The sequence below is a fragment of the Cyprinodon variegatus genome, unplaced genomic scaffold (assembly GCF_000732505.1).
Source record: "Cyprinodon variegatus isolate N-32 unplaced genomic scaffold, C_variegatus-1.0 Scaffold601, whole genome shotgun sequence".
NCBI classification, from domain to species: Eukaryota; Metazoa; Chordata; class Actinopteri; order Cyprinodontiformes; family Cyprinodontidae; genus Cyprinodon; species Cyprinodon variegatus.
The window spans coordinates 12765-36664 of record NW_015151054.1 but is presented as its reverse complement, the minus strand read 5'-3'; the positions used below and the strand labels follow the sequence as shown (position 1 = coordinate 36664).

Genomic DNA, 23900 nt, shown 5'->3' with positions numbered 1-23900 from the left:
TCTCTCCAGGCATCAACAGAGGAGACTGTAATGCAACACAAGGTACGCAGGAAAAGTCTCTTATATTTTTTATTTTGAAATGCAAATCCTCGAGCCAATCCCAGACCTGTGCTTCAAAGGACTGCTGTAATCCCTTTTCTTAGGATCTCATTGAAGAAGAAACCCATTCGGTAGTCAGTGAGAGTTCAAATCAGGCCAAGCCGGCAAACTCAGAGGTTGAGGAGGATTCAGTAGCATCAGGGGAGGCTGAAGAGGTACCTGAGGATGATTATATAGATATCCAAACAGACAGCCAGCGTATATTACTAAATGACATTGAAGAGGACTTTGAGGTATCTGAGATACAGCAATCAGAGGATAATGAGGTGTCATACATGCGGTAAGAACTTCAGTGTAGGTTTGCTGCACCGCTTCAAAGGGTAACTTCAGTGTCTTAATGTGTTTAAGATTCATAATCAGGCCTCTGTAGGAGTTCCTGAAAACTAAAACAAACTCATGCTAATTAAATGTGATTAAAGGAGCAGGACACTGAAATTACCCGAGCACTTTGTTTCTGTGGCGTGGTTCACACCGTAACCGTGGTGACTTTTTACAGGCCCTGTTACGCTCCAGAAAGTGATCACCGTGTTCCTCCTGTACCACTTCCACTCCAACAGCTCAGCACTTTTCAGTCACATTGAATTTGGGTTTTGCTCACAATCGGCCACGCCCCCTTTTCTGAATTCTCCGCCTCCTTTTCCTGCTGGTTTACAACTGGTGGTTGATGGGAGTGTTTGTTTTTTTTTTTTTGCGACAGGTGGACGAGAGGGAAGACTCTGAGGAGGATCAGAGGAAGCATAACGGAGGGCTGCATGACGAGGCAGCTCCCAGACAGCACAAGAAACCTGAGAGGACCCTCAGGTACAAACGTGCTGAGTCATTGTTTGCGTCTCCTCAAGTCTGCTGAAATATTTAGGAGCTTTTTGCTAAGTTTAAACTGAGATCCTCAGCCACAAGAAAAGTTTCCAAGATTTTTTAATTTGTAGCATTTGTATCCACCCATTATATTGGGAGTTTCTCCTTCTGTGGAGTTTTGTGTATTTTATTGGTAATAAATGGGATTGCTCAACACAATACGTTTTTAAATGGTGTGTTTTATCAAGAGATCTTCAAAGAGAAGTCTAAAAAGTGTGGCATACACTTGCTTTCAGCCCCGATTGGTCAGTAGTTTCTGGAACCTCCAATTGGAGCTAACTTTACCTGCAGAGGAGTCCTGCTTTTTTTTATTCTCTCAGAAAGAAAATCTGGGTTTCTGTGTTTTAAATATTAAGTCCAGATCAAGTGTCAGGAGGTAACTTTATTCCTTGTTCTGTTGTCCGCCTCAGCCGCAGCAGTGTCCGTTCCCCCGAGGTGTCCGCTGGCGACGAGCAGGATGACGACGCCCGCCTTGAGGCAGAGCGCAAGCTGGAGGAGCTGAAGCGCCGGCGTGATGACGCAGAGAGCGAGGAGTTCGAGAGGATGAGGCAGAAGCAGCAGGAGGCCGAAGCTGAGCTGGAGGAGCTGAAAAGGAAGCGGGAGGAGAGGAGGAAGGTGCTGGAGGAGGAGGAGAGGCAGCGGAAGCAGGAGGAGGCGGAACGGAAAGCCAGAGAGGAGGTAATTCTTCAATCATTCGCTGCTTTTTCTTCTCATCCTTTTTTGTAGGTCGGTACAGGCTTGTACAAAACATCACGCTAAAGTTCTGGTCCTTTCCTCTTAAATCAACCCTATTGTTAGTCGTTAAATCTCCATCTGTTGCTCTTTCCTCCTCTAACAGCCTCACCCTGATGTTTCCGTTTGTATCTTCCTTTGAGTTGTCTTCTAAACGGAGGTGTCGTCGGTTTTACTTTCAATCCGCTCGCCCCGAGGCCCCCGCGCTCTCGCCGTCACCCTGACTGGTCGCCTTTGTTGATCTTGGCACCGAACGTGGCGGCCCGTCTCCCACTATCAGCCCCCGTTCTCCTTCTCTTGTGTGATGTTAATGAGGCCTTTTGGTTAGTAATTAAAAGATGGCCCAGAGATACAGAGAGACTAATTAACCAAGACAAGGAAGCTGGAGAGGGTTGACTCACTGCCAAGCTCCAGCCATTGTCTGAATTCACAACAAATAGCTGGTACGTTAATTGGTTTTTGTTGCTGGGTTTTTTTTTTTTTCATGTTGTTGTCCAAATGGGCCGCTGTCTAAAAGAAAGGACAACTGTAAATAAGAATATCTTTTGAGTGATTTAACATCTTTGTAACCTGCATCAAAGGATACAGATACAGTTCTCTAGAAATATACCAGATTTCTTGGGTTTTTTCTGTTGATCACAGCAAATTTTCATATCAGAATATAATCTGGGTAAATTGAAAATAATTTTTATATCTGTCTAAATCAAACTTATCCTCTTTTTATGCAAGACCCTGTTTCAACATATACATCCCTGGAGATGTTTTAGCCACCCTTTCTTTGCAGGATTGTTTTTATTCAGTCACATTAGAAGGTTGCTGAGCATGAACGGCCTGTTAAAGGCGACAGTGCAGCGTCTCAATCACATTTTAGCACTATTTCGAAACAAAGATTGTGCCATTCAGAGTCAGTTTTTATTTTTTTATTTCAGGATCATGAACTCATGGTGGAAGACAGAGAAAAAATCATGGTTTCATCAGTAAAGTTAAATGATACAGGTCCTAAAAAATCAGAACAACCCCAGATCATCAAACAACCTGACCCTACTATACCAGACCAGCTTTAGTTAAAGAGCAGGACTAAACAGCTATACACAGAATGAATGAATGAATTAAGCCTAGGAAAAATATTCTAACAAAACCGTCTTATTTAGTGAAATGGTTAAGAATACATCTATACACTCACTAGCCATGTTATTAGTTACCCCTTGTTAGCAGCGGGTTTGACCCCTTTTTGCCTCCAGAACTGCCTTAGTCCTTTGTGGCATAAATTGAATAAGATACTGGAAACATTCCTGAAAGAGTTCGGTCCATATTTAAATGATAGCATAATGTAAATGCTGCACATCCATGATAATCTCCAATTCTACCACATCCCAAAGGTGCTCTGTTGGATTGAGATCTTGTAACCTTGGAGGCCATTTGAATACAGTGAACTCATTGGCTACGTTCACACTGCAGCCTGAAGTGACCCAAATCCGATTTTTTTTTTTGCCCATATGCGACCTGGATCTGATCTTTTCATGGCTGTCTGAACAACACAGATCCGATTTTTTCCAATCTGACCCAGGCCACTTGGTTATGTGGTCCCGAATCCGATACGAATCCGATTTCAAATGCGACCTGTGTGTGAACGGCCAGGTCGGATTCATCCGACCTGAACATCATTAATACCCGACACAGGTCACTATTATGCGTGTTGCTACGCAGAAGCGGCAAGAAAAACAACAACCATGAGAGATGATGATGCGGAGAGCAGTATTTATGTTTAACTATATTGAAAAGAATGTGTTTTTATGATTGGAAAAGACCGCTAGATGCGCACCGGCACTACCGTCCATGTTTACTTCCGGAAAAAAAGATCACGCTGGCCTGTGACGGCATTGTGTCATCTACTGCGCATGTGGGACACTTGCGTTGTATGACTGCAGTTCACACAGGAGATCACATTCAAGTCGCATATATTTGGAAATTTGAATGGCAACGTAAAAAAAATCGGATTTCGCAAAAAATCGGAATTGAGCATCAAGGCCTGCAGTGTGAACGTAGCCATTGTCATGTTCATGAAACCAGTCTAAGATGAATTATGTCATGGGTACATGAGATGGGTACTTTGGGTTCATAAATAGATGGACATTGTGAGCAACAATTCTCGGCTAGGCTGTGGCGTTAACTCAGCTGGTACTAATGGTATCAAGTATGCCAAGAAAATATCCCCCACACCATTACACATCACCATCAGCCCGAACTGTTGATACAAGTCTGGATGGATGCTTCAATGAGAAGGATAGAATATATTTTATTGTCCCCTAGGGGACATTTGTTAGTGCATAGTAGTAGCTGCCGTTTGAAACAATAAATCCCAGCTAAAAGCACATACGTATATAGCCTACAAACACACTCATAACACATCCCCCAAACTATTAGAAATAAATAAAAATATGTTTTTCATGCTGTTTTGACCCTACTATTCCAATGTAGCAGTAGAAATTGAGACTCAACTCAACCAGGCAACATTTTTCCAATTTTCTAAGGTGCAATTAGGTGAACCTGTGTGAGTTGTAGCCTCAATCTCTGTTCTTTGCTGACAGGACTGGCACCCGGTGTAGCCTTTTGCTACTGTGGCCCATCTGCCTCAAGGTTCGGCATGCTGTGCGTTCAGAGATGATTATTGGAGTTACTGCTGCCTTTCAACCAGTCTGGCCAATCTCCTCTGACCTCTGGCATCGACGAGGCATTTGTACCCATAGAACCGCCGCTCAATGGTTGTTTTCCCTTTTTTTGGACCATTTTCTCTAAACCCTAGAAATGGTTGGGCGTGATCAGCAGTTTCTGAAATACTCCAACCATTAAAGTCACTTAAATCCCCCTTCTCTCCCATTCTGATGCTCAGTTTGAGCTGCAGCGGTTGTCTTGACCACAGCTAGATGCCTTAATGCTTTAAGCTGCTGTCATGTGATTGGCTGATTAGAAATTTATGTTAACGAACAGTTGGACAGTTGTACCTAATAAAGGGAACGGTGAGTGTTTATGATGTAATAATAATTTTAAAAAAACAATTTATCCACCAGACTAACTCTCAATCTGAATCAGTGTTATTTTTAAATGCGACGTAAATGGGCTAACACCTTCCTAAAGTTTTCGTTTTCTAAAATTTTCCTAAAAGTCTTGGGGATCACCATATTTTTTGGGGTCTTTGTGTTCTCTTCAGTCAGCAGTGGATTAGGCCTTTAAACTCTCTTATTGTTGCAGACTGACCTTAATCGAGGTGAGCTATTCTGCAGGGCTTTATGCGTCCTTCTGGGTTGTTTTGTGACCTTCTGGGTGAGTCTTTGATTGGCTCATAGACGACCTTTGGTAGGACGACCTCTTATGGGAAGGTTCAACACAGCTTCATCATTTCTCCATTTGTGAGTAATGACTAGCGCTGTGGTTCTGTGGAGTCCCCTTAAAATTGACTTGGTAACCCTTCCTAGAGAAATTGATGTTTTTCTCTCTATTTTCACATTTATGTTCAGCTTCTCTTCTTTAATATAACAACTCCTCCCTTTAGAGCCACTTTTGTTCATTTTTGATTATGTTGGTTATGTCTAAAACATTTAAACAATCAGAAAAGTCAGAAATGGAACCAATCTGTATAAATATGCACGTTAAATAAGGTTTAATGAGCAGATTACAGGTTCAGCAATGTCCTGCAACAACAAAATGAATATTCAAAGGTGTAAAACTGATTAGTTTCGCCTTGTCTTGTCTGCCTTAGGAGGAGAAGAGGAAGATGAAAGAGGAGATTGAGAGGAGAAGGGCTGAGGCCGCTGAGAAGAGACAGAAGGTGGACGATCCCGTGGACGGCGAGGAGAAACCATTCAAGTGTGTCAGTCCTCGAGGCTCTTCTCTGAAGGTAAGCTCAATCTCTCAAGCTCCTATTAAGCATTCTCTTTATATTTTTATTCCTCCGCATTCTTCCTTTCCTCAACGGCTCATCTAGCCCAAAAAGTCCTAAATATCTATCCTGCAAACACCATAAGGTTCTGAAGCCGATCTAAACAAAGTAGATAAGAAGATGTAATGTATCCTTAAACCTAAAACTCTGTGGCTTCTACAGCTGTTTCTATTAGGAATGGACCCCACCAGGTTCTCATGGTATGTTGATCTGGAGTAAAAATGCATTGGTTTTCTCAGTTAATTCAGCATGAGCATGGACTAATATTTATTTACACCCTGAACAATAAAACATCTTATTTAGTAGCCAAGCAGAGCTAAAACCTGATAAATTTTTTGACAAAGTTGTTGTGGCCACATTGAAGGAGAAACGGATGACTTCTCAGTGGATGTAAACTAGGGCTGAAACAAATAATCGGATTAATTAATTATTGAAATAATCGTCAACTAACTTAGTAATCGATTGATGGTCAACCGGGGTGTACAGACTCTAAAATGTACCTTTAGCTGACCAAAATTGTAAAAAAAAAAAAAAGCAAACAAAAGTCTGGAAAAGTTTTAGTTTCACCTGGGTTAATTTCACAAAAAGTCTTCTTTAAGAAACCTTTTGCTATCCGATTATTGATCGATTAACCGAAAGAATAATTGACAGATTAATCAGTTTGCAAAATAATAGTTAGTTGCAGGCCTGATGTAAAGCTGTTTCTTTATAAAATGTTTAAAACTAAACATGTTCTGGAATGAGCCGTTCTTACAGTATCATGACCAGCAAAAAAGATCGGACAGCATTTTGAAATTTATTAGTGCAGCTAAAATGAAAAACATGCTAAGACAGTTTTATTATAATTTTCCTATAATGACTTGAGCAAAATCTAAAGAAATTATTTCTAAATTTAATTTTAGATCTGTACTTAAATGGTTAATGCGCCTGTACTTTACGTTTTCTGACGTTTTCAATTCAGAGAAGCGCTTCATACTACATTCAGTCATTTACACACACACACACACACACACACACACACACACAATGATGGTGGCAAGCTACACTGTAACCACAGCTGCCCTGGGGCTCACTGACAAAGCTGATACTACAATACACTGGCGCCACCAGTCCCTCCCATCGCCATCAGTAGGCGGTACGAGTGGAGTCTCTTGCGCAGGGACACAACAACACTGAAAGCCTGAGCCGGGGCTTGAACCTGTCTTTATTGTAAGTGGGATAAAATTGCACTGGGCTTTTTTTCAGCCAGCTGACCAGCAGTGAGTAGCACTTCATTGCCCAAGACGTGCGCTTGATGGTTTCATCCTTTTCCTGTACACCTAAAAGCTTATTAATCTGGCAGTACAGCCAAGCTTTCTTAGCACCCAAAGTATTTCAAGAAAACAGGAACCTCTCACCTACTCTAGCTCCTTATTATAAAGAGCTATCAAACTAAGATTACACATGACACAAAAACAGAAAGGCTCAGTGACTTTTAAAAGTTCTGTAGATATCCTGTTTGTCACACATCTACTCGCTTAAAAAAGAATCACCATCCTGTGTCTCACCTCCCCTGCTTCTTCATAAAACTGTCACAGCTGAGGAAGGTTTAATTAACTTAAATGTGAATAAATGTCTCCAGTGTTTTCAAAAGTCAACTCCCGCATGGCGAGAATCGAGGGGGATTTTCAGCCAGTGGAGAAAATCTAATTAGGGACATTTAGTTGTAATATGGTGCTGGTCTAGAGAGACCCCCGACTAAGTAGTGGCTCTGATGGTGAGCTCTGATCACACCAGAGTCCTTAGCGTTGCTGACTAAAGATGGGGATTGTAAATTAATATCACTTCTCCACCTTACAGACACAGCCTTACTTTGTCATCATGTTCACTGTAGGTACGGTTTTGCATGCGTGTTGGTTTTTTCCATGCATGTGTGTCTGCATGTAATAGAAATATTGTCAATAAAGGATTTTGAAGTGGTGTGTTTTATTTTTTTTTGTTTTATTTTTTTGACTTTTGTGTTGTTTTTTGGGTTTCTGGCTTTCAAGAATTTAAAAATCCACTGAAGTTTGGTCAATGTACATGGAGGCTCTTTCATGTAGGGCATCATTAGTAAGTTTCAGTTTTGCAGATAGCTTTCTGTGCTTGCCTTTTTTTGGATGTATCCACCACATCTGTTGGCTTAGTAGCAACTTTTCAATCAAAATTCCCACTTTAAATGAGAACTAGTAAAATATGACAGCCGTTTAAAATTCAAACACACCATTAGTCACACTTAGTGCTTCTTCCTTCGAAATTTGACATTAATTGTGATGCAGCTTGTTGTCCCTGAAGAGGTACAGCAATGAATTTTAATGTAAGCCAAGAGACGGGGAACAATTTTTAATGATTTAGAGATATGTTTTTAAAACGGTAACCAGAATAATGTCCCTCGGGCTTCAAATAATAGGGAAATATTCAAAAAATATATCTAAAACATGCAACTCCCTTCAAATACTTATTTTAATCTTGAGCTAGCTAGCCAGCAGGTTAGCTAACTAGCCAACTGGCTAACATAAGTAGTACCGTTTGGCTAGCCGGCTATGGTTAGCTTAATTACTTAGCAAGGCAAGTATATATATATATATATATATATATATATATATATATATATATATATATGTATGTATATATGTTTGAGTAGCAAGACAACCCAAAGTGGTGTACAGAATAGGAAAACACTCAAGAAATAATAGATTGCAAGATCACTTAGAAATGATAAAACTGTGAAGAGAATGAATGAAAGTTTGGCTTCAAGCTAATTAAAATGTTCAGATAGCACAGTTAAAGGCCACTCTACACAAATCGATTTTTAATCTGGATTTAAAACCATTTAAGGTTTCTGCACTAATTACATTTTCTGGGAGTTTGTTCCAGATTAGATTTGCTTCTGGTTTGGTTGTTTGCAGAGTAGAATTAAGCGAGAACAACTGGGAGGTCTGGGCATTTGATATACTGACAACAAGTCTGTAATGCGCTTCTGTTGGTCTACGTTCAGCGATTGGTAGACCAACAGAAGTATTTTAAAGTCGATTGTCTGAGATACCGAAAGCCTGCATAGGACTTTAGCACTGGGGTGATGTGCTCTACTTTCTTAATGTCGGTGAGGACTTGAGCAGCAGCATTCTGAATCATTTGCAGCTGACTAAACAACTACATTGGCAGACATGTGAAGACATTGCGGCTGTTATCAATTCTACTAAAACATGTATTAGTGTTTCAAAGTCCTGTGACATTAGTCTTAATCGTGGAGATGTTAAGGTGACAGAAGTTTTATTTTGTTGCTGTCTTTATGAGCCTCTGAATCTTCAGGTTGGAGTCCACACTACACCTAGATTTAGAGCCTGATTGAAGCTGTTTGCAAACTTTTAAAAACCTTTTCCTTTTGTCTAAAAACTATTATTTTAGTTTNGGAGTCCACACTACACCTAGATTTAGAGCCTGATTGAAGCTGTTTGCAAACTTTTAAAAACCTTTTCCTTTTGTCTAAAAACTATTATTTTAGTTTTGTTTGGGCACAGCAATAGAAAATGTTTGCACATCCATGTGTCTTCTGTGCATTACACAGAGCTTGAATGAATTTATAGTCACCTGGTGACATAATTTACGGCTTTCGTCTGCATATTTATGATCATTTATGTTGTTGTTGGTATAAAATCTGAGTTGGGCAGAGTTTGTAGAAAACCAAGTAGTAGGGGCCCTAAGATAGACGCCACATGATTTTAGTGTTCTCTGATATAAAATAACCAACTGACACGAAAAAGGCCTTGATTGCTGTACCAGAAAGGCAAACCCGGCTTTCTAGGTGCTCTAATAAAATTGAGTGATCAATAGTATAGAGTGATGCTATGTCCAATAGCATCAATGTGGTACTTCAAATGGCTACATTTATACAGAAGTCATTGAATAGCTTAATAAAGGCAGTCTCTGTCCTGTGCTTAACACGGAAGCCTGACTGGAAGACATTGAAGCAGCTGGTCATTGTTAGGAAGTCATTTAACTACGAAAGATTATTTATAATCTTACTGATGAAGGGGAGGTTCGAAATAGGCCTGTAGTTCTGCAACATCAGAAGCTTTGCAGCGATGGAAATGTTTAAACTCTGTCAGTTTAACATGTTGAGTAAAAAAACAAAGTTTAACTTGTCATTTAGCCTATTTTAAATTAGAAAATACTTTGGCAAATACTCTATTTTAAACAAGTCTTTTTATTTAATTTTTTTTTTCAGAAGATGTGGTATTTTCGTATTCGATAAATATCAGCACATGGCGTTAGGATGCCCCAAATTGTAGTCAAGAGTAGCCCTTCATCGTATTTTTACTCACTCTAGAAATAACTCAATAAGAGTCTAGGTATTTGATGAAAAACCTGCTCAGATACTGAGTGATTGCTGCTCAATTCTAAAACATCTTATAACATATTTTCAATAATTATGTCAAGATAAACAACATACATGCAATTTTAGGTTGGATGAAAACTTTTCAAACTATTAAATATATCTTTTTGTTATAAAAACATATCAAATGAATACTTACANTATTTGATGAAAAACATGCTAAGATACTGAGTGATATGCTGCTCATCTCTAAAACATCTTATAACATATTTCCAATAATTATGTCAAGCTAAACAACATACATGCAATTTTAGGTTGGATGAAAACTTTTCAAACTATTAAATATATCTTTTTGTTATAAAAACATATCAAATGAATACTTACATTATATCATGTGTATAGGTTAGAATAGGGTAATTTATTTCCATATTTTATTTGCTGTATTTTCACGTAACCTTGAAATGATTCAGCAGATGGAAAATAAAATTTAACTAGCGAAGCTTGAATACAGACATAAACTTTTACTCAAATGTGAACTGTAAATGTGTGTTTTTTATTAAAAACAAGCTTTTTTTTAATCACAATGAGTAGATTAGTATAAAAGCTTATGTAAAGTACTGAGTGAAGTTCAAATAAAGTTTAAAACTTGGAAAAATATTTATTTTTTAAAATGCTCTCTAGTAAATGGAATTTAGTACATCTAATTAGTTATACTCTATCTTTTTAAATAAGGACCAAAGCTAAGAAACTGTTGGGGTTTGCAGGAAAACTTGGCTAAAGACAAAACATGATGTTTTTATTGTTATTTACAACAGGAATGTGTAAAGGTCGACAAAATCCAGCTTTTTCCTTTGTGATGCAATATTTCTCCCTCCTTTGTGTGTTCTGTTCTTATAAATAGAGGCCCTGTATTAAAAAAGAGCTGAATCCGTTTCATCATCCTGCTGTTGTACCGTGTAAAAATTGCTTGGATATATCCGCTTTTTTTGTTTTGTTTAGTATTCCATCCAGAAATTGAGCAATTATCTGCTCAATTTATTTGCTGAGTGAATTTCATGCCTCAGTGAGACCTGTCAAAAGCCTATTTCAGATTTTTTAAAATACATGCATGGAATTGAGAATATATATTTCCCTTATTTCTCTGACTTGTACCAGATTGAAAGCAGCGAAGTTTAAGAATCGTTTTTATATTAAAGTAATGGATGATAATGCCTTAGTGCTTGGGAAAACCTAGGGGTGTAACCTACAGCTCCAAGTGCTCGCCTTCACATTATCAGACGTCAACCAGCATAACCCTGGTTTATGTTGTAGATAAAGCAGAGACGCAAAGCAGGCCAAATGAAGGACGGGCTGCAGGGATGTGCAGGAAAGCGATTAGGGTTAACAGGATTACTGCAACTGCGTTCGGATGGATGCAGCTCTTTAAAAACGCGTCTGAGAATGGGGAATTTCCTGCCAGGAGTCTATTTTTGGAACTTGAACGCTCAGTAGCAGCTCAAGCAAAAGGTCTGTTTTCATAAAGGAAAAAAAAAAATGAAGGGAGGAAAGAAAGCCTTTTCTTAGCATTTGTCTTTTGTCCATCCAGAGAACGTTGTGACTGAGGAATGCTGCCCCCTCTCAAAGTTTTCATGCCGTGTATATCATAAACAATCCTCTGACATTCCCACAGTCTTACTGCAGGGAAAGGAAAGAGCCTGCTATGTTTGTCTTGTTTTTCTGCATGCGTGTGCTTATTTGGAGAGCCGCTTTTGCACCCAGAGGGAACAATGAGGGACATTTTTGATGAGCATCATCTAAGCTATTGAGCAGATCAAGAAAACGAGATAAAATTAGATATCGGCTGTTAAAAAAAGAACAAAAAGGTTTAAAGTAAGGTTTCATCAAATCCCTGTAGGTGGAGTGATTTGTCCACATGCTGAGCTTCATCTTCACAAGTGTGAAAATATATCATCTTAATGAAGTGAGTTTAGATGTCTTAAATAGATATGAAGGCAATATCTAACTTGTTTGAATATTTGCTTTCCAGATTGGAGAAAGGGCAGAATTCCTGAACAAGTCTGCACAGAAAAGGTACAACTCTGTTTTTGGTCTGATAAGCCAAATTTATGTCAATCCTACTAATTTACTGATTAAGAGACTGTTATATATGCACATTTTGATTTCTTATTGTTTGTGCTTTTCTGTATTCAAGAAATATTTCAAATGATTTCATTTAAGAGGGAAAGAAAGCTTCTCAAACCATCCTTTGCTTGTGCCACAACACTGCTGGGTCGAATTATAGTTGCCTTTGATGATTGGTTTAATTCAGCCAAATTCTGTTTTTTATTTTTTTATTTTAGTAAATGCATCATGCTTGCAGCCATTTAAAATCCCTTTTTTTCCTACTCATCCTTCCTGCTGTGCTTTGGATCAGTTTCCTTCAGCATAAGGTCACAGATGTGTGACCTGACTTCCTTTTTCGGCTAAATGGTGGTATCCAGAGATATATACATTATAACAGGCTGTCCTGCAGCAGCCACATCCCACAATTCTACTGCCACCATGTTTTACTGTCAGTTTAATGTTCTTTTTGAAGCTTTCATCTGGACTTTTTTTTTTTTTTACCAAAATTGTGGCATTAGTTTAATTGTCTGGCAGTTAATGGGCCTCAGACTCTCATGTAAATTAGACGCTCGTAGATCGGAGCTTTTTTTGACAAAGGAGTGGTTTCTCCTTGATAAAGTTATGATTTTAATAATTACCTCAGACTTTATTCAGGTTATCTTTGTATGTCCATAAAATTAGCTTAAAATGGAGGTGTAACATATGACTATATGAATGTTGCTCGTTCCTGCAGCACTGTGAAGGCCTCTCATTCTCCTGTGGTGTCCAAGATAGACAACAGGCTGGAGCAGTACACCTCAGCTGCTCAGGTCAGTTCTGTTTTTGGTTTTCAAACCGTCTATCACCTCATTAGTAAAAAAAAAAAATGTTTTTTTTTGGTGTGACATGTCTAAGCCATAATTACTGCTGTTTTCTCTTCCCAGCGAGAGAACAAGGAATCCAGATCCCCTCGCTCAACTGTTTTGGATCTTCCCTTGGTCACTGATGTGCGAAACATTAAGAGCATGTGGGAGAAAGGCAACGTGTTTGGCTCGCCCGGAAGTGGCGGAAGCACTTTTAAGGTAAAGAAAAGGAATTTAATAAAACTTTTAGGATCCACCTGGAGATTTTTCACTGTTTCACCGTCTCCAACCTTCATTTATGCTACTGGGTGTTGTATAAACTAGATCATTATAAGGTAGAAACAGGAAAGAGTTATGGCTGGGCCATATGGCCTAAAAATAAAATCTCATATTTTTTTATTTTTGATTCAATATTTTTTTCCCTTAATTATTAAGGAAAGCAATAGGTACAAATGGGGCACCATGTCTTTGGCTATGTGCAAAGCGACGCTGCTCCTTACCTGTCATATGCGGTGCTTTGCTCAAAGGATTCTGCTACAGTTAGCCGTTCCTTAGCTGTGGGCATTTTGGTTAGTGTGGGTTTGTTCGCCCTGGAGAAACTGGCATTTTTCATATTCGGCTGGATGCTTCTCTTTTAGGTGTTGAAAAAGGTAAGTGGTGCTGCTGCCTTGAAAAGAGTAGCCTCTAGCCTTCAATGTTTTCCAGGCTAAGGACCCCCAAACTGATGGCGAGATGGAGCGGGGACCCCCTAATTATATATATTGTATGTGTTCTATCAAACTGGTCCTATAATCCCTTTATTACAGATGGAGTCATGAAATGAAACTAATTTCTCCCTGGGATTATTAAAGTATTTCTGATTCTGATTCCTGGTTGATGGGACAGGTGTTGTGAATGAAACGGTGCCCAGCTTGAAAGAGCTTCTGTGTGTCACTGAATCTGTGCATTGATGACTGAAAGACATCTTCTCCATTTATCTGTTTACTACAGTGTGTTGAATTCATGTTAATGTGTATTTAAAGATCAGTGGAAATATGACCCCCGTGCAATACCTCCGTAAACCCCCTAGGGGTCGCGGACCCCCTGTTGAAGACCTCCACTCGAGGCTAATGTTGAAGCGTGGGGTTCTAAGGCTCCATATCTGTCGCAACAAACCCAGACCAGTTTCAGTGCTTAGAGTGAAAAAATAAATCCTGTACCTGCAGTTTCTGCTTATCCCAAAACCCGAAGAGTGGGCTGGGGCACATCACATCCATGCCGCGCTATTTGCAGCCGTGCTTCTGTTAACAGCTAAGCTTGGACCGGGAACCTTTTCTAACCGTTTTAACATGTGCATTTCAATACACAACCCTATTTTTTTCTAATACAACCGCAGTTACCGCATGCTGGAAATCTGCAACTACCACAGAACTTTAGCCCTGCAGTTCCAAACAGATGATTTTATTCCTTTTTTGAGAACAAACTTCTCACTCACTTGTAGTTATGATGTTTGCTGTTTTGTGTGACACTGTCGCATGTCAAATTGCAAGCTGAGAACAATACTGCAGCTACAGAAACTCCAGGGAGCCAAAAATACCCACAGAAAAAATTCTAATTCATTCACTGACTTGATTTTTTTTTTTTTTTTATTACTATTATGTCTTTAGTTCTTCTGTCTGATTGTAGCAGTTACATCTCACCGAAATGTAGTGGAAATGTAATTTTCCCTCATTAACACAAAGAAACAAGGTGGTGCTGCAGTGAAGCACAAATGCAATGATTAAAAAAATGATTTAAATAAAAAAAAAATTTTTTATGATTTTAAAGAAGATCTTTACATCAAACTGTTTCATATGTGGCCAGCCGTTGGCTAGCTGTGACACGCTGCTCTGCGTTTTTAGTATCATTTCACTCTCTGACAGGTGTGCCTCCTTTTCCTTTGTCCTTCCAAGGCCTAAAAGGCAACATAGCTTCTCACTCTTGAACACCATGGGAGAAGGAAAATGCAGGAAATGTGAAATGTTTGCATGCAGAGTTCATCATGTAAATTGTGAATTTCTGTGCATATTACAAACTTTGACTGAAAATCAGAGAGTTTTGTAGGGACAAAGTTAAAAAGTGTAGCTTTGCAGTGGCAGATTTGTTGCATATTGCTAAAAATCCCATATTTAGTTTTCACCACTGGAGTTTTTCTCCCACACAGAGTGAGATGGACACTAATCCAGTGGGAGGAGTTGGAACCTGCAGCTCTACAGTTTTTTTTTTCCCTCATAAAGTACATATTTTAAATACTTAATACTTTAATACTTAAATAGTTTACTTAAAAGCCAACTAGCTGCATTTTATTTAGGTTAATCAGAGCAGATGGGGCTTCATATAAATGTGTGCGACATGTGTGTTACTTTATATCGGTCGGACAAAATGTGAAAAAGTCTGAGTGTGAGAGCTGTTGAATGACTGGTGATTTCCAGCTTGGCTGATTCTTGACCTGTTCCAAACAGGAAGCAGCTGTGATAAAGACGGGCGTGGCGGGCCGCATCAACGACTGGCTGAATAAAACCCCAGAGAGCGGCAAGACGTCAGGAGGAAGGCCAACGGTAGGTCGCTGCCAGGAAATACTCTGCTTATAAAGCACAGCTCTGAGGCGTATTCAGAGGTCCATAAACCAGCACATTTATACACCTCTGTACAAGCGGAAACACTCATAAGACCTCCTGCTGTAGAAAAAAAAAAGAAATATATCCCAACCATGCCTGCTGTAGACTACGATACTAAAAAATGCTCATTCACTAAGGAGGGATTCCTGTAGTTTCATGGCTTCAGTTATGGGTTTGAAGTCAAGAAAAAAAGACTGAAATTTTTAACATCTTTAAAAAAACAAAAACGTGTTTATGTAGGATTTCAGTCAGAATTATATTTACTTTTAAACCGTTTGAGTTTTACAAGAGAGCTGCAATCAATAGAGACAAAGCTCTGCCTGTGACCTCAGCCCTGCTTCATTACTGCAGGGCAGGTTTAAAAAGCTGCAGGGAGCTGATTCTGGTGCAGCTGTCATTTCTTTGGCGCCACCTGGTGGCCACAGATATATTTCAACTCATGCAGATGGAGATTGATGAGAATACCATGGCACACTTTGTTATATTTAAAGTTTATAACAGTTCAGTAGTTATTTAAGCTTTATGCAGATAATAGTAAGCTTTAGTATGTCTTATTTTTATTTTTTATTATTTTTTTTTATTCCTGATGCACCTTTTCCTCCTTGTTTGCACCTTCTTTAAGTGCTATGCCAATATGTGACCAGTGAATTTCTCCGCTGTGAAGAAATTCACTGGTATATAAAGCTCATCTAATCTAATCTAATCTTTAAAAAAAAAAGTTAGTTAAAATTTTGGACACTAAAATATCAGATGGGATAATCTAAGCAAAAACAAAATTTCAATTGCAAACGATTATTTCGTGTATTAAGCAATAAAAAGTCAACCTTTCTGTGCAGGTATGAATTATCTGTGATCAAGTTTTAATAGAGAATAGGTCCATATACACTCATGGTTGGTTAAGGCCATAATTAATTAAAAAAAGCATTTAAATTGAACCCGACTGACAATATGAAGTAGACGAACAGATCTCACTACGTAAAAATAAAATAATGTATCTAAAGTAACAAAAGAACCAAAAAGTAACTATCACGTCCACCTTTGAGCAGCTCAGAGGAAATAAAACATTGATTTTTGAGCATTTTGGTTAAATCTGATCTTAAACATTGCATTATGCTGTCGTACAACCTTCATAGAAGACATATGTCTCATTACATCTAGTTAAAAGCCATTATTCATCTAAACATGGCAGAAGTTGTTACCAGTTCAGAGTTAAGAATTGAATACGATTATTTTGATGTGGTGTGAACTTAACGCGTGTTTAAAAGCCAAGAAATAGAATAAAATCCGGTTAAAGTAAGTTATTTTAGGGTTAATAATAAAGGGGCCTTTAAGCCTTTAAACTCTCCCTTCATCCTCACTTTCCCACTTTTCTTCCTCTAAATCAAGCAGATCTACAGTTGCTGAGCACCACTGATAAATGGCTCTGTTCCCTGCCTTTTGTTCTCTGATTCACTCCGACAGGACCTGAAACCCGTTGATGTCACCAACAAGAGGAGTCTATGGGAAAACAAAGGCGCCACTCCAACAAAGGTAGCTCTTATTGATCTCTGCTCATTCTTTCACTTCTAACATGAGCAGAAAAAAAAAAAAAAAGCCTAGCTAAGCGTTACAACATCCAGATGAAGTTTTAAATATGCTATGAAGTGGTTTGTGGTCTCGGAAAGCTTCTCATGCCTTTTCAGCCGTCGCCCCTCAAGAGAATGTTTTGCTAAAGTCGAGGAGGGAGAAAAGAAGAGCCAGGATCTCACGTTGTTTTGACCCTGCCGCGGCAGTAATTGAAGTAACAATCACTGGTGTTTGTTTTTGTTTTAAAGAACTCTCACAGCTAGTTGACCTCGGCATTCGATCTGGAATAAGCCTGCAGAGGTAAAGGAGTAATTAATCTACGTTGCCGCCACGCACTTGTCCCAGAATGACCTCACGCTCTGCTGCCACGCTGTTTTGCTCTCTGTTAAGGGCGCAGCTGCATTCTGCTCTGCTTTGTTTGGACACTACTGTTTATTGTAGTAATAAAAATAGGTGCCCATGAGGTTTAGTGCTGGATTAGATAATTATTATGCACCTGTGTGACTGAGGGCTTCATTGTCATTTAGAGCAATAAACAAGAGCGACTTTCCAGAGAATCAAGTTCATTGAAAAGACAAACATGAATCGGTCTAATCATCTCAACGTAACAAAGCAGGTTTAGTCAGGTCCAGATTGCAAGTTCTGACTGGGTGACTGGTGTTCCCACTTTTCATGGGTGGGTTTGTCACATCACTGCTCCAGCTTCTGATGGCCGCAAATCACAGCTCTCTGCTCAGCTTCACTAAATGTTTTGTCGCTTGAACTGGTGAAAGTTTTAAATGTTTTGTTTTTTCCAATATGGCTGGGATGTCGTTTCAGAATCAATCTGATCAAACCAAATATAAGGTTTGCAGTATTTACACACTTAGACTTCTCCTGGTTGTTGCTTTGCTTTTCACACCAATATGTTTCAGATCATTAAACTAATTTCCTAAGAAAATAAAAGCTTAAATCATAAATTAACTATAAAAATATAATTTGTTAATTCATCATCTAACCATAGCCTGATAGATCCATCTTTTGGTCTGGAAATAGTAAAAACTCTATTCTAAGCTCCTATTGTACTGTAGTGAGATGCCCAACAGGAAAGACACAAAAGCTTCCATTCCTTTTTTAAGATAAAAACCCCAAGAACTCAAAGAAACTGTTCAATGTTACCAAAATTAAGCTCCTTTGTTGCCTCGAGGTCTGGGTGACATGCTGTTATTCATGAAATGCTGCTTGGCAGAAAGTCCTAAAAGAGAAGAACATCGATTTGTGTAGTAACGCAGCAGAAAATTGATACCTGGTACACCAATAAGGTCAACTTTGAATACTTTACTAAATATAATGAAGTTTATGTACTGTTTTAGTTTAAGGCAGAAACTAAAAAGTGTGGGTTTGACATCTCTCTGTAAGTTAATGTTCAAAAAAGCCTCTAATTTGACTGAACTGAACATACTCCTGCATAAAAGGATGAGTTCATAGTTTTCAACAGCAATTACTTTTTGGAAGGGTTAATAATAGTTTTGCCCACGGAATCGTTGCTTTGGGGGTTTGATTATCTTTGACGATGTGAAACATTTAAAGTGACAAAAACAGAAAAAAAGATAATTCTGGAGTTTGTAGGTCCTAGACTGAGGTTGGGGCTTTGCCAAAGCCAGGTATCGGTTGGTAAACTCTTCAATAGACTACAATGTGATGCTCTCTTTATTTTTTTTATTTTTTTATTTTTTGCTTATTGGTTCAGGTATTTTTTTTTATTTATAATCTTATCTTTGCTGCATCGTAACCATATTTTTGTGATGTTTTTGGCAGATGGCAGGCAGAGGAGAGGCCAAATCAGTTGCTAACGGTGAGTAATAACAAGACATTAGTTTTAGCTTATTTCTGCAAAGGAATTTTGCATGAGACATTTGAAAATATCTTCAGGATTTGCTTTTATATCAAACAACTACCAGCAAAAACTATGCATGATGCATCACTGTTTTGGAAATCAAGGCTATTGTGCTTTTATTAAACGACAAGCCAGCATTAGAGCACATTTAGCTGCTACAGGAGCTAATTATAAAAGCTTTTAACATTGTTGGAGTTTGAAATTGCCAGCCTATTTATTTAATATTCTTGCTGTCATTTATGCATTTCTAATATATTCATTATATTTATATTAAAATAAGCCCAAAAAAAACAGCGGCTGTTGTGACAACAAATCCCATAATGCTTTGTGAGGAGAGGTCTCCACTCAAAGCATTCCGGGATATATCTGCTTGTCTAGTGACCATGGATGATCACTTTTTCTCAAAGTGCATTGTGGGAAATTTTGAGCCCACAATTCTTCCATCCACTAGACATTTGGAGACTCATTTAAAATGCCGTAACCACTATATAGTGCCCTGTATAGTGATTAGGGCGGAAATACAGACACAGCCCAAATATGTCTTCCTTTCTAAGCTGCCTGTTCCAATTGAACCTTTGTTATCCTTGTTTCACCTTTAATAACTCCTGTCAGATTTACAGAACACATTATGTTATAAAATAATATTTTAAAACATACAAAGAACTAATATTTAGTAAACACAACCCAATTCTGTATGTCAAAGAGCACCAGATTTTTGTGGCAGCCCCGTTTTTTTTAACTAAGCTGTCAATTTACTTTCTCTAACAAAAGGGCGTTGAAGTGTGCATTGATGTTTTCTAAAGTACTACCCTTTCCTGCTTTTTTGCTTTGACCTTTCTGCTACATGTGTTAAATTGTCACCTGAGCTTTGATTTACCCAGCACCATGTGTCCTTAAAGCATAAACTGCTCACACCATAGCCCTCCCTGCGGTCTTTTCCAGCATGCCATTTGGCCTTTTGTTAACTCCACAGCCTTTTAGGATGCCACCTAAACATTGCTTGCTATTTTAGAGTCAGAACGGAGTGCAGTCTCCTTCCTTCACCCCCCAGCAGACAGGAGGGAACTTTGACCTTGATGGATTCTGTACGTGTCGATGTAACGTGCCACTTGTTCAGTGCACACATGCACATGCAGCTTCTATAAACACTGCAGCCATCGTGACGCCACTCAAACCTTTTAGCTTTTTCGCTCATGCACAGCTCCACTTTTGCTGCTCTAGACCCGATGAGTGTTAGAAGCGGAGCTCCTGCCAGGCTGGTTTTGTCACATTAATGGCTGGTATGTTGCAGATTAGTGCACCATTTCAGGCTGACTTAGAGGATGATGGAGGATTTGTACAGATTTCAGATTTCTTACCCAGAGCTGGCTGCAGGACCTTAAGGATGCAGGCACAGCAAAACACCCCAGTTAGCACCAAATTTCCTAATCAAATGTTAACCTTTTTAATATTTCACCACCATCTTAAATGTATTTTGTAAGCCTGTGTTTGCAAAATTAAAACAAAGTAGCGCATATTGCTGGAAAGAAAAAACATTTGAAAATAATAATACTAAAGCATGTGTTTGCAAAACTACCTTAGTTATAAACTTCTTTGTTATGTCTAATTTGCNGGTAGATATCTTCCAAACATATCAGGAAAAATCAAAGCAGTGTAAAAGGAAAAAACTTCCCAAAATTAGAAATGCTCTAAATTTATAAGTGCAAAACGAACGATGGATGCTCTGGATTTTGTTTGTGTATATATGCCATGCTTTTCAAGATATGCTTAAGTAAGTGCTGACAGCACACAGCTTTGCCTCCTGAACTCTTCTCTGTGCTCTTTGCTCATTTTGACCCCCTCGTGTCAGAGGATCAGAGCCACTAACCCGCACTTGTCTGCAAGACTGTAAACACAGCCACTGATCTACTTGCATCGTGTCTTTCTCCAGGTATGGGACACTAATGTCTTGACGGAGCCACTAAAAATGGGGACCGCGACAATCCAAGATTCTACCTTTTGAACAGTTTTTCCTTTTTATCTCCCTATAAACCAAATGAAATCCAGATCCTTACGAGGGGACCACAAAGACGCTGACCTCGCACTGTACTGAAACACCACCCTTGTTTTTTCTTTGCCAATCTTAGTACTTTTGCACAATGGGTTAGGCTTTGACAATAATGAAAAAAATGCTGTGAAATTTGGACATTTTAGAACCTAAAAAAAAAATCAGAATCAAGCGTTAGTATTTTTTATACTCTAGCGGACAGGTTTAAAAGTTCCCACATTCCAAAGAGACGAGTGAAACCACCTCTCCACCTCTTACAGATTACATTCCATCTCTCCTTTATTATTATTATTTTTTTTTATTTATATTTAAAGAGACCGCTTCACACTTTGCTATTTTATACTCAGCAGCCACCTGTTCAGGATAGAAATGTAAGCACTTCTAGATTTTAGCTGATTTCACTTGTTTAATGTTTTAACAATAGCAAAGCAAAAGTCTGAGTAATATAAGTTAGCACATGTGACGTTCTGATCATCTTTGTATCATCTATAACATCGCTATGCGCATAGAAGGTATGTTTCGCTTTTTTATTTAGTATCAAAAACTCACCAACAGAGGGTTATATTTGAAGGTGAAAGGGAGTGCTGAATATTTAGAAGGCCATTATGACTTTTATTATTATCCTTTGTCATTTTAATTTAAGTTTTAATGTGTTTTATCTTATCTATCTGTTCTTTTTTTTAGCTTTTATTGATCAATTTAAACAGTACTGATGAAAAAAGTGGTTGATCTTTACAGATTTCTTCTGTTTTTTTTATTTTTATTGTCGCACCTAAATGTCTCTTTTAATATCACCTAAGGTACAGGTGTTATTTCTTAAAGGCTGTGATTCATTGCATTTCTTTAGAAAGCTGGAAGCACTTTTACTGCCTTAAATGTAAATGTAAAAAAAGGAAAATGTCTGACGGCATGAAGTAGGCGAAAATATGTCAAAGTCTTTATAAAATCCAATCAAAGGAAATGGAAGAACTGATAAGAAACAGTGTTATTATCCATTCAAAATACCTAGAGTCTAACATGGTGGTGGTAGTATGATGGTCTGGTTTCTTTTTACTTGGTTCAGGAGGTAAAAATTCTGCTTTCGAGTAGAAAACTACTCACCAACAAGTCCATATCTAAATGTCCCCATGAAACAAATGTTTTTTTTTGAGTGGGCTCTTCAAAATCAGCACTCTAACGTGACGTTACTCTTCCAGCGACTGAATTCATCAGATTTGCAAAAACTTCTTAATAGCCGTATCAAAAAAAAAAAAAAACACTCCGTGTGTCATTTAAGTGCAACATTTAACCTTAAAACAGAATGAATCTCTAAAGATGCAAACTTTTTCTTAGCAGCACTGTAAAAAAAATAAATATTCAGACAAAATCTTCTTACATTCCTCTGAATGCTCGTGGTGCCTTCTCTGCTTGAAGCTGTCCTGTACAGAAAAAGTGCAAGTCATGTTTTGTATTCTGCCTTCTACAGTAATCTCTTAAAAGCTCAAGCAATACCTTAATTAAGGGCATGTTATGTAATGTCGCTGTCACACCTTGACCATTTAGCCAGGGTATGCCGACATCCCAGAATCCTCTAAAATGCTGGCATATGCTGAACTTTCTATGCATTTTTTCAATTTTGGGCGTATGCATAGAGTATTCATAATGAGTCCAGAACTTATGTCCAACGACAGCCTAACTTGTCCTGCAGGTTTTAGAGGTTTCTCTGTTTTAGCACAGCTGATTCTGATGATTGCAGTTCAGCAAAAGCCTGTTAATCAACTATCAATGTAAAGCAGCTGTGCTGGAGCAGGGAAACCTCTAAAACCTGCAGGACAGCGAACCTGGAGGACCGACTTTGCAGATCCCTGGCCTAACTTATGCATGATGCACGGCAGCGTAATGCTCATGATATGACACAAGCATGAAGGCGTTAAGGAGACGCTCAGCCTATATAAAAAGCACAATAAGAAGATTTCTCTAAACTCCGCAGTAACTGTATTACCTTGCTTCTGTTTACCGCCAAAAAACAAATAAAAAGAAAGAAGGTTTGCAGCCGCAGCAGATTCAGCGTCATGTCTGCTAGGAAGTTTGTTGGTCGAGGCCGTCGGTGTGAACGCAGGGAGGATCCATTTACACTCACCTTCTTGCTCAGCCTATGATGGGGATAATATGAGCTGGATAAGTTAGCATTACTTATGAGTAACTTACAATTAACCTTTCTCAACGATCACATAACTTATGTCCTACGTATGAGCATAGAAATGTTGAGCATGCTTGCATATTTGCCGTATGTCAACATGCCAGCGTGCCCATAACATACAAAACCGATGTATGCCTGCGTTTTTGCCAAATTTTTTATACGTCAACATCACCTGACTAAATGAAAGTATGACAGCGGCATTAAAAAAAAAGAATAAAAAAAACAGGTTGCCCAAAGCATGTAATGAGTTAGCAGTTTAAGGATATTTACCACTATGTAAAACCTCTCGCCTTACGATTGCAAAGATGTTTTCATCAGCTGAGAAATGGATCACAGCAAAGGTTATTTGATTTTATGTTTTTGTTTTTTTTATCCGTTGTGTTTTTTAGTAGCTTGTATCTGGGATTAGTACATGAACGGTTTGTCAGGGCATTAAATTGGTTAACGTTTCTGCTCAACAGTCTGACAATCACATTCCTTTGGCTCCTGAAAAGAGCAGGGGAGCTTGACCAAAATATTTTTGAAAGAGTTAATTAATGTGACATTTTATGTTTTTTTTTTAATAAGGTCTTTTTATTGTGCTGTATTTTTTTTTTTTTTACAACTTTGTGTCCTTTTTTATGTTTTTTATGCTTTTTTCCATTTTTTTTTTAATCAGGCACTTGTTTGTGTAG

General features: G+C 38.5%; 1 protein-coding gene across 4 annotated transcripts in view; it reads left to right on the top strand.

The window, feature by feature from the left end:
- Positions 1 to 23424, top strand: part of LOC107096142 (non-muscle caldesmon-like) — an 83418-nt gene extending 59994 nt beyond the window's left edge. The window contains exons 5-16 of one of the 4 annotated variants that reach the window (XR_001481786.1): positions 10 to 42; positions 797 to 900; positions 1365 to 1632; positions 5444 to 5581; positions 12004 to 12047; positions 12814 to 12889; positions 13004 to 13141; positions 15403 to 15498; positions 17020 to 17088; positions 17373 to 17424; positions 18922 to 18958; positions 20931 to 23424. Coding sequence is in view for 3 of the 4 variants with exons in the window: in XM_015392656.1 (XP_015248142.1) it covers positions 10 to 42; positions 797 to 900; positions 1365 to 1632; positions 5444 to 5581; positions 12004 to 12047; positions 12814 to 12889; positions 13004 to 13141; positions 15403 to 15498; positions 17020 to 17088; positions 18922 to 18958; positions 20931 to 20944 (1017 nt within the window). In the remaining variant the exon portion in view is untranslated. The remainder of the gene's footprint in view (positions 1 to 9; positions 43 to 796; positions 901 to 1364; positions 1633 to 5443; positions 5582 to 12003; positions 12048 to 12813; positions 12890 to 13003; positions 13142 to 15402; positions 15499 to 17019; positions 17089 to 17372; positions 17425 to 18921; positions 18959 to 20930) is intronic. The other 3 variants (XM_015392656.1, XM_015392655.1, XM_015392657.1) reach the window with 3 other exon arrangements.
- The last annotated feature ends 476 nt before the right edge of the window (positions 23425 to 23900 follow it).